This window comes from Gekko japonicus, unplaced genomic scaffold (assembly GCF_001447785.1).
Source record: "Gekko japonicus isolate JY-2015 unplaced genomic scaffold, Gekko_japonicus_V1.1 scaffold462, whole genome shotgun sequence".
Lineage (NCBI taxonomy): Eukaryota > Metazoa > Chordata > Lepidosauria > Squamata > Gekkonidae > Gekko > Gekko japonicus.
In genome coordinates this window covers 851,599-870,430 of record NW_015175369.1, presented here as the reverse complement: position 1 = coordinate 870,430, position 18,832 = coordinate 851,599, and the positions used below count along the sequence as shown (strand labels likewise).

The 18,832-nt window shown below is 46.7% G+C and overlaps 1 protein-coding gene across 3 annotated transcripts in view; it reads left to right on the top strand.

The window, feature by feature from the left end:
- Positions 1-18,832, top strand: part of DMXL2 (Dmx like 2) — a 107,144-nt gene that overhangs the window by 26,427 nt on the left and 61,885 nt on the right. For 2 of the 3 annotated variants that reach the window (XM_015425486.1, XM_015425485.1), the window contains exons 10-14: positions 1,519-1,640; positions 9,911-10,000; positions 11,252-11,369; positions 12,672-12,791; positions 17,532-17,759. In XM_015425486.1, the coding sequence (XP_015280972.1) occupies positions 1,519-1,640; positions 9,911-10,000; positions 11,252-11,369; positions 12,672-12,791; positions 17,532-17,759 (678 nt within the window). The remainder of the gene's footprint in view (positions 1-1,518; positions 1,641-9,910; positions 10,001-11,251; positions 11,370-12,671; positions 12,792-17,531; positions 17,760-18,832) is intronic. The other variant, XM_015425487.1, reaches the window with a different exon arrangement.

Sequence of the window (18,832 nt, the reverse complement as noted above, 5' to 3'; positions counted from 1 at the left end):
TGAGGCATGTTGGAAAAACCTTCCTTATTTTTATGTTCGGGAGGCAAACACGAAAATAAATCCAGCTACTTGAAAATTGATTTCTGCAGGCAAGCAGCCTAGCTGTTGAAACGGAGAAGGTTTTGTAATACAGCAACTCCGTGAAAATGTGTGCATAATGTCGTGAAGAGCTCTTTTGGTCTCCGCTTGTTTGCTTTCTCATGGAATTGCTGCAATCCTCTTCAGAGCCTGAGAAGGGTAATGCTTCTCTCTTGATGCTTCAGAGAACTCTGCTTGTTTTCAGAATTATGGAAGCCCTTCTCTGCAAAAAGCTGTTTTCACAATTTCTGATTCTGGTTTTGGTTTATGTTTCCTTGGAGTTTGAGACCGGAAGCTTTGTTCTAGGAGCCAGATGTGTTAGGGTTGACCCCTGCCCTACGAAGAAAGGCTAAAGGGTCTGGGACTTCTCGATTTAGAAAAGAGACGACTCAGGGGGGACATGATAGAGATCTATGAAATTATGCAAGGGGTGGAGAGAGCTGACAAAGAGAAATTCTTCTCCCTTTACCAAAGTATTAGAACTCGAGGGCATCCAATGAAGCTGATGGGCAGTAGGTTCAGGACGGACAAAAGGAAATATTCCTTTACGCAGAGAACAATTAAAATGTGGAATTCGCTGCCAGAGGATGTCGTGATGGCCTCAGTAATAAACAGCTTTTAAAGGAGATTAGATGGATTCATGGAGGACAGGTCTATCAAAGGCTACTGGCCATGGTGACTGAGGGGAACCAGCACATTCAGAGGCACTAAACTTCTGAATCCCAGAGCCAAGAGGCAATATCAGGGGAAGGCCTCTCTGCCCTGCCGTTGGCCCTCCAGAGGAACTGGTTGGCTCGCTGCTGTGTCAGACAGGATGCTGGACTAGATGGACCACTGGTCTGGTCCTCCAGGTCCCCCACCTGGTGGCTGGGGTAGGGTTGCCAGATCCAGGTTGGAAAACTCTTGGAGATTTGGGGATGGGGCCTGGGGTGGACAGGGACCTCAGGGGGCTCCGGTGCCACAGAGTCCACCTTCCAAAGCAGCCATTTTCTACAGGGCAGCTGATCTCTGTCGTTTGGAGATGAGCTGTAATTTTGGGGGATCCCTGGGCCCCACCTGGAGGCTGGCATCCGTAAATGATGTCTTCTTGACAAGTCTGAGATGGGGAGGTTTCCAAGGCTTGGGGAAGATTTCTTTTCTAGTCTTATTTTTCAGTAAATCTTCATGATGTGACATTTGATGGGTCTTCTTCGTCTTGCTGATACATTCTAGGCCGTGTTGATTCATTTGTTTTCCTAATCCTTCAAAGAAATATGTGCAAAGAACTAATCTTATTTCAAACTCAGCTCCTCAATTCTGCAGCGGTACATTGTTTAATTTGTTGCCTGGCGGAACCTAATGAAATTACTTAATGCCTTCATGCTCTTCGTAGCGATAATTAATAAAGCATTAAACGTTGCATCGCATGTCATGCTGACATTTGGCATGTTTTAAAATTAGGTACCTACTGCAATTCTGCCAGTGCTTGCTTTGTCGCCTCAGACGGCAGAAACCTGCGGTTATACCAAGCTGTGGTGGACGCACGGAAACTGTTGGATGAACTGAGTGACCCCGGATCCTCCGTAAGTTTTAAATGCAGTTTACTTCTAGGAGCCTGAATAAATCCCACCCAGGTTTGACCTAGGATTCTTCCTTCAATCGCAGTGTAATATATTTTTGTCTTTAAGTGAGTGCTAATGTAATGGGTGGGCGAATGACCCAGCCTTGCCTGATCTTGTCATATCTTGGAAGCTAAGCAGAATCAGCCCTGGTCCGTATTTGGATGGGAGACCCACCCAGGAAGTCCAGGGTTGCTACGCAGAGGCAGGCAAGGGCAAAACTACCTCTGTTTGTCTCTTGCCATAACTCAGCTGCAACTGGACGCACTTTCCACCACCCATGTGGCAAGAGAACATTTTTGTACATAAAATTGAAGGAAGGGCTTTGATTGGGATGTGTTGAGAAATCACATGTGTGTCTGTTTGAAAGGTCATTAAAAAAAAAACCTTGTGCTTGCCGTGCCTTGAGGGATTTATGTTTTTGCAAATGAAACACATACAGTGTACACAAATATGCATCCTTCCCCCCCCCCCCACTGTCAGCAGGCAGTTTGAAGAGTTTTATGTACTATATACCCTTGCTCCCAGTAGTTTATCCAATTAAATGACCATATTGGCCCTGCACCCTAGAATGAAATCATGACCCAATTTGGTATAGTGGTTAGGAGCGTGGACTCTGATCTGGGACAACTGGGTTTGATTCCCCACTCCTCCACATGAAGCCTGCTGGGTGACCTTGGGCCAGTCACAGTTCTCTGAGAGCTGTTCTCTCATGAGAAGTTATCTCAGAGCTCTCTCAGGTCCACCTACCTCACAGGGTGTCTGTTGTGGGGAGAGGAAGGGGAGGCGATTGTAAACTGTTCCGAGACTCCTTCGGGTAGTGAAGGGCAGGGTAGAAATCCAATCTCCTTCTTCTTGTAATGCATGTTAAGGTTTGTTAATGGCTAAATTGTATTATTATTATTATTATTATTATTACCAATTTGCTCCTGTGTCGTGTGGGTTGCAGCCTGTGCTGTAACAACTCACTCTATTCCTTCTCCAAGAGGGTTTAGCTTAACTTAACATGCCTCCCTGACCCTGACAAAAAACTCAAGCAGGCTGTCAGTCAGCCAAGAAGGTATTGCATCCTTCACTAGAGAGGTAAATGTTGCCGTCCCTATGCAGGTAGTTTCAGGTGGGCAGCTGTGCTGTTCTTCAGTGGAAAAGCAAGCTTCAGCTCCAGTAGCCCCTTAAAGACCAACAAGATTTCCCAGGGGATACTTTTGAGAGTCACCACTCCCTTTGTCAGGTACAAGTAGGAATGGAGATCCCTGAGCCCTTATATCTCAGTCAGAAGGTGGGAGGGGTGCTGTAATGAAGGGAGTCAGGATGCAGAGGTACAATGCAAAGTGTAATCAGCTTGAATAGGGCAGGGGAGAAATGCTCTGTAAATAAATGCATTGCAGCTTTGCCTCCTGACTCCCTTCCTTGCAATACCCCTCCCACCTTCTGACTTGAGATAGAAGAGTCAGGGATCTTCAATCCTACTTGTACCTGATGAAGGGAGATTTGACCCTAGAAGGCTTATACCTTGGAAATCTTGTTAATTTCTAAGGTGCTACTGGACTCGAATCTTGCATTCCTGTGCAGGTGATGTAGGGCTAATACGCATGAACACACATGAAGCTGCTTTATGCAGAATCAAACTCCTGGTCCATCACAGTCAGTAGTGTCTACTCAGACTGGCAGCGGCTCTCCAGGGTCTCAGGAAGAGGTCTTTCTCATCACCTCCTGCCTGGTCCTTTCAACTGGAGATTGAACCTGGGACCTTCTGTATGCCAAGCAGATGCTCTGCCACTGAGCCACAGTCTGTCCCAACTGTTGCTTGCAGCCTTGTTGTCCTGTGGCTGGGCAGAAAACGGGGCACTGTCGAGTTAAGCCAAGCCACGTCTCCCCATGACGACGAACCCGTCGACCCCCGACTCCCAGGCCTTGCTGGCATACCAGCCTGTGTCAGGGACACCCCTGCGTAGGAACACCTCACTGCAGCTGAGCACAGACAGCCCCTCAAACCGAAGTCCAACGCTGAATGGCAGAGGACCGCCTGAACTGTCCTCCCAAACGGCAGCATGGGGGAAAGCCAGCAGCCAGGAAGTGTAGCTGGCAGACCCCCTCCCCCCGCATTACAAGGTGGGGAGTGGATTTTGTTCTGAGTTGCTACCGATATGCCTCTCCAAAAGGATGTAGGAGGCATAAGAACATAAGAGATGCCAATGTTGGATCAGGCCAAAGGCCCATCCAGTCCAACACTCTGTATCACACAGTGGCCAGAAATACCAGTGCCATCAGGAGGTCCACCAGTGGGGCCAGGACATTAGAAGCCCTCCCACTGTTGACCCCCCCCAAGCACCAAGATGACAGAGCATCACTTGCCCCAGAGTCCCTATCTATACCTTGTGGCTAATAGCCACTGATGGACCTCTGCTCCATATGCTTATCTAATTCCCTTTTGAAGCCGTCCATGCTTGTAGCTGCCACCACTTCCTGTGGCAGTGAATTCCAAGTGTTAATCACTCTTTGGGTGAAGAAGTACTTCCTTTTATCCGTTCTAACCCGACCGCTCAGCAATTTCATGGAGTGCCCACGGGTTCTTGTATTGTGAGAAAGGGAGAAAAGTACCTCTTTCTCTACCTGCTCTTTCCCATGCATAATCTTATAAACCTCAATCATGTCACCCCTCAGTCGTCGTTTCTCCAAGCTAAAGAGCCCTAAGCGCCTTAACCGTTCCTCATAGGGAAAGTGTTCCAACCCTTTTATCATTCGAGTTGCTCTTTTCTGCACTTTTTCCAAAGCTATAATATCCTTTTTAAGGTGTGGTGACCAGAATTGCACACAGTATTCCAGATGAGGTCGCACCATTGATTTATATAGCGGCATTATGATATTGGCTGATCTGTTTACAATACCCTTCCTAATAATCCCCAGCATAGCATTGGCCTTCTTTATTGCAGTCACACACTGTCTCGACATTTTCAGTGAGTTATCTACTACAACTCCAAGATCTCTCTCTTGATCTGTCTCTGCCAGTTCAGACCCCATCAACGTGTATTTATAGTTAGGATTTTTGGCTCCAATGTGCATCACCTTGCACTTGGCCACATTGAACCCCATTTGCCATGTTGACGCCCACTCGCCCAACTTTGACAGATCCCTTTGGAGTGCCTCACAATCCTCACTGGTTTTCACCACCCTGAACAACTTCGTATCATCCGCAAATTTAGCCACTTCACTGCTTACTCCCAACTCCAAATCATTAATGAACAAGTTAAAAAGCAGTGGACCAAGTACTGATCCCTGTGGTACCCCACTGCTTACACCCCTCCACTGGGAGAACTGCCCATTTATACTCACTCTCTGTTTTCTATTAATTAGCCAGTTTTTGATCCATAAAAGGACTTGTCCTTTTATCCCATGATTTTTGAGCTTGCTTAGGAGCCTTTGATGAGGAACTTTATCAAAAGCTTTCTGGAAGTCAAGGTAAACAATATCTATTGGATCCCCCTTGTCCACATGTTTGTTCACCCCCTCAAAGAACATTAACAGGTTAGTGAGACAAGATCTTCCCTTACAGAACCCATGTTGAGTCTGCCTCAATAGGTTTTGTTCATCTATGTGCCTACTAATTCTTTCCTTAATAATGGTTTCCACCAATTTACCCGGTATCGACGTCAGACTGACAGGCCTGTAATTTCCCGGATCTCCTCTGGAACCCTTTTTAAAGATGGGAGTGACATTAGCTACCTTCCAGTCCTCAGGAATGGAGGCTGATTTTAAGGAGAGATTACATATTTTTGTCAGGAGATCCACAAGTTCACAATTGAGTTCTTTCAGAACTCTTGGATGTATGCCATCTGGGCCTGGTGATTTATCAGTTTTTAAGTTGTTTATCAGTTTTAGGACCTCCTCTCTCGTCACCTCAATCTGACTCAGGTCTTTCAACACCCCTCCCGAACTCAGCGGCTCTGGAGTGGGCAAGCACCTCTCATCTTCCACAGTGAAGACGGAGGCAAAAAATGCATTTAGCTTCTCAGCCATTTCCCTATCATCCTTCAGTACTCCTTTTACCCCTTGGTCATCCAAGGGCCCCACTGCCTCCCTGGCTGGTTTCCTGTTTCTAATGTATTTGAAGAAAGTTTTATTGTTGGTCTTTACATTTTTTGCTATATGCTCCTCATATTCCCTTTTTGCATGCCTGACCACAGACTTGCATTTTATTTGCCATAGCCTGTGTTCTGTTTTATCAGCCTCACTGTGACTAGCTTTCCACCGCTTAAAGGAATCCTTTTTACCTTTTACAGCTTCCATTACTTTGTTTGTTAACCATGTAGGCTTTTTCTTATACCTGTTTGTGCCTTTCCTAACCTGCGGAATATATTTTATTTGAGCTTCTAGAATTGTAGTTTTAAACAGTTTCCAAGCTTCCCCAATGGTTTTGACCCTTTCTACTTTTCCCTTCAGTTTCCTCCCCACATGTCCCCTCATATCAGAAAAATTACCCCTTTTAAAGTTAAAAGTGGTTGTGTGAGTCTTTTTGGCCAATTCCCTATTTGTACAAATGTTGAACTCAACAACATTATGATCACTGTTCCCAAGCGGTGCAATCACTTTTACATCTCTCACCAGGTCTTGAGTGTTACTTAGGACCAAATCAAGGATCGCCTCTCCCCTGGTAGGTTCCATGACCATCTGCTCCATAGCACAGTCATTTAGAGTGTCTAGAAACTCAATCTCTTTCTCTCGACTAGAACACATATTGACCCAATCAATGTGTGGGTAGTTAAAATCACCTATTACGACACAGTGTTTTTGTCTAGCTGCTATCTTTAATTCATTCATCATTTTATAATCCTCCTCTATCTTTTGATCCGGTGGGCGATAACAAACTCCCAGTGTTAAGTTTCCTTTTGGCCCCCCTATTTCAACCCACAGAACTTCAAGAAGCGAATCCAATTCTCTTAGCCTCTCGATCTTTCTGGACTTTATACCCTCTCTGACATACAGAGCCACCCCACCTCCAACCCTTCCCCCCCTATCCTTCCGATATAATATATAACCGGGAATCACCGTATCCCACTGATTTTCCTCATCCCACCAAGTTTCTGAAATACCCACAATGTCTATTTTTCCCTCTGACACCAAGCACTCCAACTCCCCGATTTTACCTCGGACACTTCGAGCATTTGTATAGAAACAGCTGTAATTTCCCATACTGGTTAAGCCTGCCACCTTCCTCTTGCAATCTCGAGACCTTGTCAGGCAGTCCATGTCACTAGCCATGGTCTCAGTGGACAATTTCAATCCACCTCCCTGTAGAAAAGCAACAGGTACCCCCTCATCTCTCTGAGATGAGCCAACCCGAACCAGAGACTTTTCATCTCCTGTCGGCTTTCCCCCAATATTCAGTTTAAAAGCTGCTCTGCCACCTTTTTGATTTTAAGTGCCAGCAGCCTGGTTCCTTCTCGGGACAAGTGGAGACCGTCTCGCCTGTACAGCTCCCTCTTGTTCCAAAAAGAATCCCAGTGCCTAACAAACCTGAACCCTTCCCCTCTACACCATCGTCTCATCCACGCATTGAGACTCCTGATCTGTGCCTGTCTCTCCGGCCCTGCGCGTGGAACAGGTAGCACTTCTGAGAAGGCTACCTTGGAGGTCCTGGCCTTGAGTTTCCTGCCCAGCAGCCTAAATTTCTCCTCCAGGACCTCACGACTGCATTTCCCCACATCGTTGGTGCCGACATGCACCACGACCACTGGCTCCTCCCCAGCACTATCTACCAGCCTATCTAAAACACGCGTAATGTCCGCTACCTTCGCACCAGGCAGGCAAGTCACCATACGGTCAGTACGCGGGTTCGCCACCCAGCTGTCTACCTGCCTAAGGATCGAATCACCCACTACCAAGAGCCCCCCTCCCACCCTGCCCAGGGATGGTTCCTTGGTGCAAAAGGATACCCGCTCACCAGCTGGGGAAGAGGTCCCTTCTGAGGGCACATTCCCCTTATCCTCAGCACGGTGCCCTGTTTCCCCTAGACCCTCATGCTCCCTGACAGCAGCGGGGCTGCCAGATCCAGAGTGGGACGTAGCTAACAAGTCCCCGAGAGTCTTTTCTGTGTGCCTAGCTGACTGTCTCTGCTTCTCCAGGTCAGCCACCTTGGCCTCAAGGGAGCACACACGTTCCCTGAGAACCAGGAGCTCCTTGCACCGAGGACACACCCAAGACTTCTGTCCAGTGGGCAGATAGTCATACATGTGACACTCCGTGCAAAACACTGGATAGCCCCCAACCCCCTGCTGGCATTCTGGCTTCATAATTCTTTTAAAATAAGTAAATGTAAGCCCCCTTTTAAATCCCTTTGTATTTATGTGTTTTTTCTTGTCAAAGTCAAATTACTTTATGGGGAAAACAAAGAGCCTAGGGTTTCCACTTTCTGCCTCTTCTTGGGCGTCTCACAGAGCCCCTAGTCCAAGAGTCCCTGGACAAAGAGCCCTTTAGGTCGCCCTTTGGCTCGTGCCAGAGGCTCGTGCCTCTGTCAAGGTGCTTTCTTAAATACTCGATTGCAGTCAATCACAGTCAAACAATGCCCTTTCCTCTCCCTCTCTCAATCAGCCAGGAATCTGCAACAACTCCAAGTGCTTCCCCACACTCCCAGACCAGTTCTCCCACCAATATCCTCAGCTGAATCCTCTCAGCTGAAAGCAAGTAAAAAACCATTCACCCCTCTGTCTCCTGCTCCTGCTCAGAGCTCAGCTGGGTCACTCAGCTGGCAACTACGTTGGAGTTTTGTTGCAGTCATTCCCTATAAACCCTCCTCTCCTCTCCCAACAGTCAACGGGAGAAAAGAGCAAGAGTCCAAGAGCACCTTCAAGACTAACAAAATTGGTGGCAGGGTAGGAGCTTTCGTGAGTCACCGCTCACTTCTTCAGACACAGCTAGAATTCTGGCTGTTTCTGAAGGAGTGACTAGTGACTCACCAAAGCTCCTACCCTGCCACGAATGTTGTTAGTCTTTAAGACTCCTGCTCTTTTCTGCTGCTTTTGTTGTTGTTGTTCAGTCGCACAGTCGAGTCCGACTCTTCGCGACCCCATGGACAAGATTTCGCCAGGCCTTCCTGTCTTCCGCCGTCCTCTGAAGTTTGCTCAACTTCATGTTCGTTGCATCTATGACACTGTCCAACCATCTCATCCTTTGCCGTCCCCTTCTTTGACCTTCAGTCTTTCCCAGCGTCAGGGTCTTCTCCAGTGAGGGCTCCCTTCTCATTTGGTGGCCAAAGTATTTGAGCTTCAGTTTCATTATCTGGCCTTCCAGGGTTGATTTCTTTTAGGATTGACTGATTTGATCTTCTTGCAGTCCAAGGGTCTCTCAAGAGTCTTCTCCAGCACCATAGTTCAAAAGAATCTATTCTTCGGCGCTCGGCCTTCCTTATAGTCCAACTCTCGTAGCCATACGTGACTACTGGGAATACCATTGCTTTGACCATGCAGACTTTTTTTGGCAGGGTGATGTCTCTGCTTTTTATCATGCTGTTTAGGTTCGCCATCGCTTTCCTCCCAAGGAGCAGGCGTCTTTTAATTTCATGGCTTTTGTCACAGTCTGCGGTGATCTGGGATCCCAGGAACATGAAGTCTGTCACTACTTCCACGACTTCCCCTTCTATTTGCCAAGGAGTGGTGGGGCTGGATGCCATAATCTTAGTTTTTTGATGTTGAGCTTCAAGCCCACTTTTGCGCTCTCCTCTTTTACCAGCCTAACAACAGCTACCCGTCTTGACCTATCAACAATCAACGGTGTTTGCTGTTTCTTATGTGGCTTGCAATCCTTTCTTCTTCCAATAAAAACAATGTCCATGTTTGTTATCTCTCAACATGAGCAGCAATCCTGGCTCCTCAGTCAAAAACTGTTCTGTCGTTTGTCTGGCTACAACATCGATTTTATTGTCAAATGAAAAGAACTTGGCACAGGGCCAGCGTTTTGCCAATAGGTAACATTCTGCGGAGATCAGATTGAACTCCTTAGGAGATGGATCTCATGGGAGGAGAGACGTTACAGCCGAGAAGAATCTGTTAAGATCAAATTTGCAAGCAGTGTAAGGAGGCTCACAAGCAGTTGCGTCATTTAATTTCTAATCATGTGCTTTTGTTATTTCATGGGAGTGCAAAGAACTGGAAGGCCGTGGCAGTAACTGACGGGGAACAAGTCGCTTTCCTGTGCCAATAACCCATGTTCTGCTGACTTCTTCCTTGTTTTTGCTTTAGAAATTAATCGGCGAGGTGTTTAACATTGTGAGTCAGCAATCAACAGCTCGACCAGGGTGCATTATCGAATTAGATATCATAACTGACCAGGTAAATGGTGGGTAGTTGTTATAGGGAATCATTTAAGTGGTATCTGCTGCTTGCTTATTTAGCAAAGTTCCGTGCCGCCATTTTTTTTCAATGAATGCTCTTGGCTATTGAGAAATGGTGAAACATCTAAAATCCAATAACAGCTAATAAGCAAAACAAGTCAGTAAAGGTACAATTTTTTAAAATGCAGGTATAATAGTCAAGGTAGTTCTTAGGTCTTGTGATGTAAGGGTATCATCGGGTGACGGTTATCACTGGGGTTTTAACTGTGATTTTCAGGGACAGCCACCAAGAGGTGCCAATTAACTGTGGGCCAACCAAATATCCAAGTGTGGGATCTCAGAAAGGGGCCATTGGCGCCATGGCATCACTTCCCACTTCACCAGGAAGTGATGTCGCAGTACTCTAGGAAGCTCCACAAATTATGTGATTTTACCATTGAGCTCTGGGAAATTTCTAAAGTGTCATGTCCTCACCCACACGTGAAGCCACAACACTGATCAACAATTCCCCTCCCCATGCCCTGCCCCTAAATTGTTCCAGGAATTGAAAGCAGAGGCCTGGCAATGTTATTACCCCCTAGGGGCAAAGATTTACTCCCCAGGGCTATTTTAGGTCAAAAGAGGCTTCACCACCATCACCCTCTTGTCCTGATCCAGATTGGGTCTTCCTGCGCCCGATCATTGAGTTTAAAAAATCCTTGTTACGGAACTCCCAGAATCTCTTCTGGTCTAGCCCTTCATCAGGTCCGTCTAGCCATTGCTGGATTGTGCTCAGGGTTGCCAACAGCCCTGGTCCAGGTGGGGGTTCTCGATTCCCCCCACTGGCAGAAAGGTCGGTCCTGGCAACACTAATAGTGCCTGTTTTCTTTTTAAGAGAGAAGAGAGAGTATTTCCACAAGAAATGCCTTGGCAATGGGAATCATAATAAACTTTTACTAATGAACACTAAATTTGTTTTTTAAAAAGATGCTTTATTTTGTGCTTTATCTAGGAACTCCATGTTTACAATAAACAATTATACTATTCAAGGTTGTTTTGGAATTTTTTAAGGATCGTAGTACCAGCATAGCAGGCTAATACATTTTTAGTTGTCTGTCTCTCTCTTTTTAAATGTAATAACTTGTAGCTTCCTTGAAGCAAAAAAAATAAAATGGGGGGGGGGAGAATATGCTATATGCTGAACAATTAGCATCGTTTCATTCCTTAACTGGGTAAGGTTGTTAATTTTCTGTCTTTTGGCATTTTCCAGTGCGGGTCAAACACACAGTTACTTCATGTCTTCCAAGAGGATTTCATTTTGGGATACAAGCCACATAAGGAAGATATCGAGATAAAAGAAACAGAGATATTTTTCCAGCCATCTAAAGGTATAGTGGAGTAACTGAAAACTAGTTGGCTTTTCCACACCAGGTTTTTGCTCCAGTTTGGTTTCCTAAGAGAGCCAGTTTGGTGTAGTGGTTAAGTGTGCGAACTCTAATCTGGGAGAACCGGGTTTGATTCCCCACTCCTCCACTTGCGCCTGCTGATGTGACCTTGGGTCAGTCACAAGCTCTGGCACAGCTGTCCTTGAGAAAGAGCAGTTTGTGTCAGAGTTCTCTCAGCCCCACCCACCTCACAGGGTGTCTGTTGTGGGGAGGGGAAGGGAAAGGAGTTTGTAAGCCGCTCTGAGACTCCAAGTGAAGGGCGGGGTATAAATCCAATCTCTTCTTCTTCTAATTGCACCAATTTTTCCCTTCCTTGGCACTCAGTAATGGTTGGTTGTTGCTCTCCCAGTTTCTCTTTTAGTTTTCCCCATATTATTTCAGACCACTTTTGTGGTAGTCTGAAAAAACACAGAAAACCCCCCACCCCACCAGCTCCACCCCAAAGGAAGAGAAATGTCTAACTGGCAACTTATACTGTATAAGGTGGGGAGGGGAAACTGGTGTTAACAGTCCAAGTTGGAATAAAATCCTGGTGCAGAAAAGCCTAACGTTGCCCCCTACCCCCCCCCCCCCCCCCCATGCAGATGCCTTGAAGCCACCAGAGCATTTCCGTGAAAGGAAGTGTTTCTGCCAGTGGGGCAGGACTTTCTTGTCCCCCCCCCCAGCTGTGTTGCACTGGTGGGAATACTTCCTTCCAAGGGAGAAAGTTGTGCTTTGGGGGCGGAACCCCTCTCCTGGCCACAGAAATGTTCCAGTGGATCCAAACCGCTGTATCTTTATGTGCTGAGCATATGAACCTGCCTTCTTCTGAATCAGGCCATTGGTCTGTCCTGGTCAGTATTGCCTACTCTGGCTGGCTGCTGCCCTCCAGGGTCTCAGGCCGAGGTCTTTCACATCCCTTACTACCTGGTCCTTTCAACTGGAGATGTTGGGGATGGTACCTGGGAACCTTCTGCATGTAAAGCAGGTGCTCTGAGCCATGGCCTGTCTTCCATAAATGACCGATAGATTAAGCGTTCTACAACTGTTCATTTCTTGTTGATGCAGTTGTGCCATGAACGCTTTTTAAATTACTTTCAGGTTATAAAATGTTAACATGAATTGTTACATGCACATTTTTCTTCTTTTAAAGAAAGGATCTTTGGCGTGGCCCTTTGTGTGAGGAGGTTTCTAAAATGACCTCCTTAAAATCTGGTTGTTATTCAAATGTCAGTTTCATATAATATTTGCGTGTTTTTTTTAAAGGTTATCGCCCACCACCCTTCTCCGAGAAGTTCTATCTAGTAGTCATCGAAAAAGACAGCAGCGGCTGCTCAGTCCTTCATATGTGGCACCTTCACCTGAGATCTGTGCAAGCTTTTGTAGGTGAGTCGAAATTTCCTAGTAAAACACGACTTTTTACTGTAACCCTAAGTGTTTTCTTCTTCCAAAGGGTTGTGGCTTCAGACATCCCTTGGGATTCTAACATGATTATTTCTGTAGCAGTTTGGTTGTAAAATGGGGGTTAAAACTGATGCTTGGTTCAGTGTTTCGGAAACTGGTTCTCATGCAAACAGAAACCATGGCTGTAGCATCTCCTTTCCGGGTCTATTTTGTAACTGATCCTAAACATTGTAGGTTGAATCCTACCAGCTTTTATTTATTTATTCTGTTGATTTATTTAAAACATTCATTATCTGCCTTTCTCCCTTACAATATAGGTAAAATACATATTTTACATACATACTATGTATATATATATTTGGTTGTAAAGGTTCCCTTGCTCGAAAGCCAGTCGAATCTGACTCTAGGGTTGCAGTGCTCATCTCCGTTTCAAAGCCGAAGAGCCAGCGCTGTCCGAAGACGTTTCCGTGGTCATGTGGCCGGCATGACTAAACACCAAGGTGCACGGAACGCTGTTACCTTCCCACCGCAGTGGTACCTATTTATCTACTTGCAATTTCTTGCTTTCGAACTGCTAGGTTGGCAGGAGCTGGAACTAGAGACGGGAGCTCACTCCGTCTTGCGGCACACCCGGGTCTCGAACTGCTGAACTACCGACCTTCCACAGCCTGCAGTTCAGCGTCTTAAATACATATGTATTAAACACACATTATGCTTGGGAAGTAAAAACCTCCCGGTGGTCCCCAGCCCAAGAGAGATCCGACTGTCCTCTACCTGGGCCAGGGCTTTTTCGGCCCTGGCCCCTACCTGGTGGAACTCTCTGATGGAGAACATCCGTGCCCTGTGGGATTTGTTACTTTTCCGCAGGGCATGTAAGGCAGAGATGTTCCGCCAGGCATTCAGTTGAGGACAGTGAGGGGGCAGTGTGTAGACTGGCATTCTCAGGGCTATTTTTGGGCAGGAACACACAGGAACGGAGTTCCGGCTGGCTTCTGAGTTGGCCACACCCAGCAGGAACTCATTAGCATAATAGGCCACACCCAACAGCAGAAACTCATTAGGATTGGCTACAGTAGGGGTGTGTGGCCTAACATGCAAAGGAGTCCCTGCTACAAAAAAAGGCCCTGGGTTTTGACCACAAGCAAGGTAAACAGAATAAGAAGCAAAAGGTGGGTGTGGCTGGATGACCACACTTCTGGTAACACGGGGGTGTGGCCTAATAGGCTAATGAGCCATGCTGTCAGGGGTGTGGCCTAACATGCTAATGATTTTCGGCTGTTGGGTGTGGCCTATTATGCTAATGAGTTCCTGCTGGGCTTCTTCTACAAAAAAAGCCCTGGGCATTGTCATACCCTCCATTCTCCGCAAGCCCCCCCCAATCCTAATCCCCGGAGGCTTGTGAAATATGAAATTTTCTCACCATCTTGGAATGGATTGAATTACTGCTGATGTATGCACTATGTATTTTATTGTAGGATTTTAACTTCTGGTTATTTATTGTACGTTCCTTTCTGTTGTAAGCTGCCCTGAGCCCCGCTTGCAGGGAAGGGTGTCCTAAACATTTAAACAAATAAATAACACACACGCACCCGAACTTAAAATCACAATTTAGCACCACTAGTCACTTAATCAAATACATTCCTAAATAAATCCATCTCCTCACTGACTCCTGAGGGGGCCAGGCGCATCTCCCTGTGGAGGTTGTTGCAGAATCGTGGGGCTGCCACTGAAAAGACCCTGTCTCGTGTACCTACCAAACACACTTCTTTGATTGGTGGGACAATCAGGAGTGACTCTCCCTGTGATCCTGGGTAAAAATCTCCCCTCAGTCTTGCCCGATACTCTTCTTTGCTACAGCTTCCATGTAGGTCTCATGGTCCCTTTTTGGTGATGGGGCCTCTTCTCCCGCTTTTGTAAGCAGAGAAGCTCATGGGACTCAGCCTATTATTCAGAATTAAGCTCCCCTGATATAAGTGAAGGCTTGTTTCTAAGAAGGGCCTCCAGTGCTGAGCCCTGCTTTTAGCCACCCACAGAACCCGGCTGCATACTCTGAGAAATCCATCAGTGATGCAACATTGGCATGCAATTGAGCTTTGTTTATGTGTCTGATCTCCCAGACTAGAGGTCAGTCAATCTAGAGGTATTAAAGTTCAGCCTGGGTAAGATTTGTAAGCACTGGACTGGGGCCCAGGGATTGTGGAATACTGTGTGCCAAAACACGGCTGTGTTTTCAAGGTCAGCGGCAGGCGCTGTGTTGATGATGCATGGGTAAATTGCTTAAATACCAGCCACAGTCCAACACAGAGCTCAGCCTGCTTAAGCCCCCTGAAATCACCAGGTGCAACTCTGTGTAGGATTCTGGCCATTGTCTGCAGAGGGATTTAACAAGGCCAACTGTGCGCAGGATAGCAACCCAAGGCTTGTCAGTCACATAACAAAAGGATGAAACTAGCACAATTCAAAAGTTAGCTAAAATATCAGGAAGCCTGCTATAAGAATTAGATCAAAGTCCTCAGAACCCGGGGAGCTGCGGTGGCTCAAGTGGTTAAGACGCTGAACTGCAGGCTGTGGAAGGTCAGTAGTTCAGCGGTTCAAGACCCGGGTGCCACAAAACAGGGTGAGCTCCTGTCTCTAGTTCCAGCTCCTGCCAACCTAGCAGTTCGAAAGCAAGAAATTGCAAGTAGATAAATAGGGACCACTTCGGTGGGAAGGTAACAGCGTTCCGTGCACCTTGGTGTTTAGTCATGCCGGCCACATGACCACGGAAACGTCTTCGGACAGCGCTGGCTCTTCGGCTTTGAAACGGAGATGAGCACCGCAACCCTAGAGTCGGATTCGACTGGCTTTCGAGCAAGGGAACCTTTACCTTTACTTTTTACCTCAGAACCCAGTCAGTCAGGATGGTTTTGGGACTTGGTCATGTTTCGGTGCCAATGAAATACATTTAATTTTGCCCGTTTCTGTAGTCCTCTCATCAGATCCCAAAAGGAGTTTTAACAGATGACAATCCTCATAGTGGGCTGGAAAGGTAGCCGTAAGCCGAGCTAACATATTAGCTCTTTGCTCATCATACATCATACAGGAAAACAGAAAGTGTGTAATAGGTTCGACACCCAAAGGGACATATCCTCTGCTCCCCTGGGATTCCCCTAAATTTGCCACGCTTGTTCCAGAAACGTGGTTCTGTCCTTGAAACCACGGTTTGCTGGTTTGGATGTCGAGAGAGACGAGCCAGAGTTTGCCTCAGAGGTGAGCAAGTAGCTCAGTGTGCATACGGGAAAGTGGATCGCCTAAGCGAGCCTTTAGATCAGGGATCCCCCACCTTTTGGAGCCTGCGGGCCACATTGTAATTCAGACGCAAGGTGGTGGGTGCAGCCACAAAATGGCTGCCACAAAATGGCTTCTGCGGGAAGTGGAGCCAGCCATACAGGGGCTGCTGCAGTTTGCCCTCAGTCACACAGTGAAGATCTCTGTGGTGTGGTGGCAGCTGCTGCCAAAGCGACATTTTTAAAAATCTGCACAGCCTGACACATCTCCAGTGGCCCATCAGAAGCTCTGCCGGGCAAAAGCTGCACCTGACCCTGCCAACTTTCTAGAAACACTTGGTGGGTGCCAGAAAAGGTATTGGTGGTTGCCATAGCACCCACAGGCACCACACTGAGGCTCCCTGCTTTAGATCCTTCTGGGCTCATCCGTGTCGCATTAAAGTGTGGTTTGGTGTTACATCTGAACCTAGCCTTAATGAGGGTTACATACCCCCAGGTCCCAGCGGGGGTTCCCTCACTGTGAGGGTTTTGATCCACTACGCTGGTCAGATCGGGGGGAAACCCCCCCAAAAAAAAAAACAGGGACATTGCGTGGTGTCACTCTGGTTTTTGGGCAAACTCTATGGGGTTTTTTTTGTTTTTTTTTGTTGTTGTTAACTCTCCTAAAGAGGAGAGAATTTTATTGCTTTAAATTTTTCAGAAAAAAGGGAGGGTATATAGCGGGATTAAGAAAAGTGGTGAGTGGTATCTTAGTTAGTGAATTAATCTTTTATTAGTAACAATAGGTTCTTCAGCTTCTTCTGTGTTTGATTGATCGTCTTTCATCTTAACCTGTAAAAAACAAAATTTTTAGTATTTGTTAATAGTGTCCTTTAGTGCGCTCTCCAAACAAATCTTCAAATCTTGGGGTCACAAACTCTATGGTTTTGAAGGCAAAAAGCCCATAGAGTTTTGTCCCGAAACCAGAGCACCACGCGCAACATCACTGATGCGATGAAGCCACTTCCGGGTGACATCGTTGCGTCAGAGATGTCGCGTGCCATGTCCCGCCCACCCCCCTGGAATGCCCCCCAAATCCCCCCACCACGATAATGCTTGGGGGGGGCAACAGTGGGAGGGCTTCTAATGTCCTGGCCCCACTGGTGGACCTCCTGAGGGCACCTGGTGTTTCTGGCCACTGTGTGATACAGAGTGTTGGACTAGATGGGCCTTTGGCCTGATCCAACATTGGCGTCTCTTATGTTCTTATGATGAGGGGACCCGGCAACCCTAGCCTTAATGTCCATTGAGTAAAATATACCAGCAAAAGAGATTTGCTCGATTCTAAGAGTTTAGGAGATCCCCCCCCCCCAGCCTGTGTTTTGTTATCTTAAAGGGTTTTTGGCCTGTGTATTTTTTTTTAATCTGCCATGATTATTTATGATGCTGCTGACTATGTATCATGCTTCTTTAAAAGCAAAATCTACTGAAGGTAGTTCGTCTGAAAACCAGCTGACTGTCCCTGGCCAAAAGACTGTGGACTCCTCCCCGGACACGTCCCCAGGTGCCACCCCCATGCCACGTTCCTCATCCGTTGCGAATCTTCAGACGGCCAGTAAACTTATTCTGAGCTCTTGCCTCGTGTACAGTCACCCAATGGATCTTCCTGCTGGCGTAGAAGTTATAAGAGCGACTCCTTCTGCAGGTACAGCAGCACAACAAATGGGCTGTATGTTACTTAACTCATGTCTTTGACAGTTTGTTAATCCGTGCTCGGTATTTTCACAAAGGTTCCCAATCCGTGCACCAACCAGGCACAGATTTTTCTATCTGCTTGACTCTTCTTGCATCTCGTGTCTTCTAACCGCACCACACTAACCCTGTCGGCAGTTGCTCTGACATGATTCTCACGCTTGTGTATTCACGATTGGTTTGGTGAAAGTTAATAGTTAATTCCTGGACTGGAATTCTTGTTTACGTGGTGCTACCAAGGAGTCACATACCTCTACTGATTTTGTGTGGCTTCTAACTAAACAGCTGGTTTGTTGCCGACAAGGAATGGTTTTCAGGGTGGGAAAACACTGTAAATTGGAAGCGAGTTAGCAGTGCAATCCTGTTCGGAGTTCTGCGTTGTGCATATGTTAAGTGCCCTCCAGTCGCTTCTGACTTATGGCGACCCTAAGAGCTAATGCCCTCCAAAATGACCTATCGTTAACAGCCTTGCTTAGCAGTAGAAAAGTGTCCAGGAGCACCTGAAAGACTAACAAAATTTGTGGTAGGATATAAGCTTTCACGAGTCACAGCTCACTCCTTCAGATACAGCTAGAATGTGAGTCCATCTGTCCTATATATTGAAAAGTGGAGTGATTTCAGATGCCAAATGACATTAGCAGGCAAATGACAATAGAAGGTGTGATTGGATTAGGTGTGATATGCAGAGTGTTGCTAGGATCTATATGAGAGCAAAGCTGGCACCTTGGTTTGCTGCAGGCCTTGGTACCAGAGTCCCTGTGGCTGTTACGTAGTCTGTTATTGTGGGTGAGTCTTGCTTAGGTCTCGTAACCAGAGTTACTGATGCCTAACCCATTGATCTCAGTGATTTTGGACAGGAGTCTCTCTGCGTACAATTGCAAACAATAACAGTTCAGTGGACTTAGAAGGGTGGCCCCTCTGCTTAGAAGAGCACCACAAGTCCTGCAGATTACCAATGCCGAGTGTGTGGGCGGGCGGGCTACAAAAAGGAAGTACACTTTTCCCCCTGAACTTACTTAACGTTAT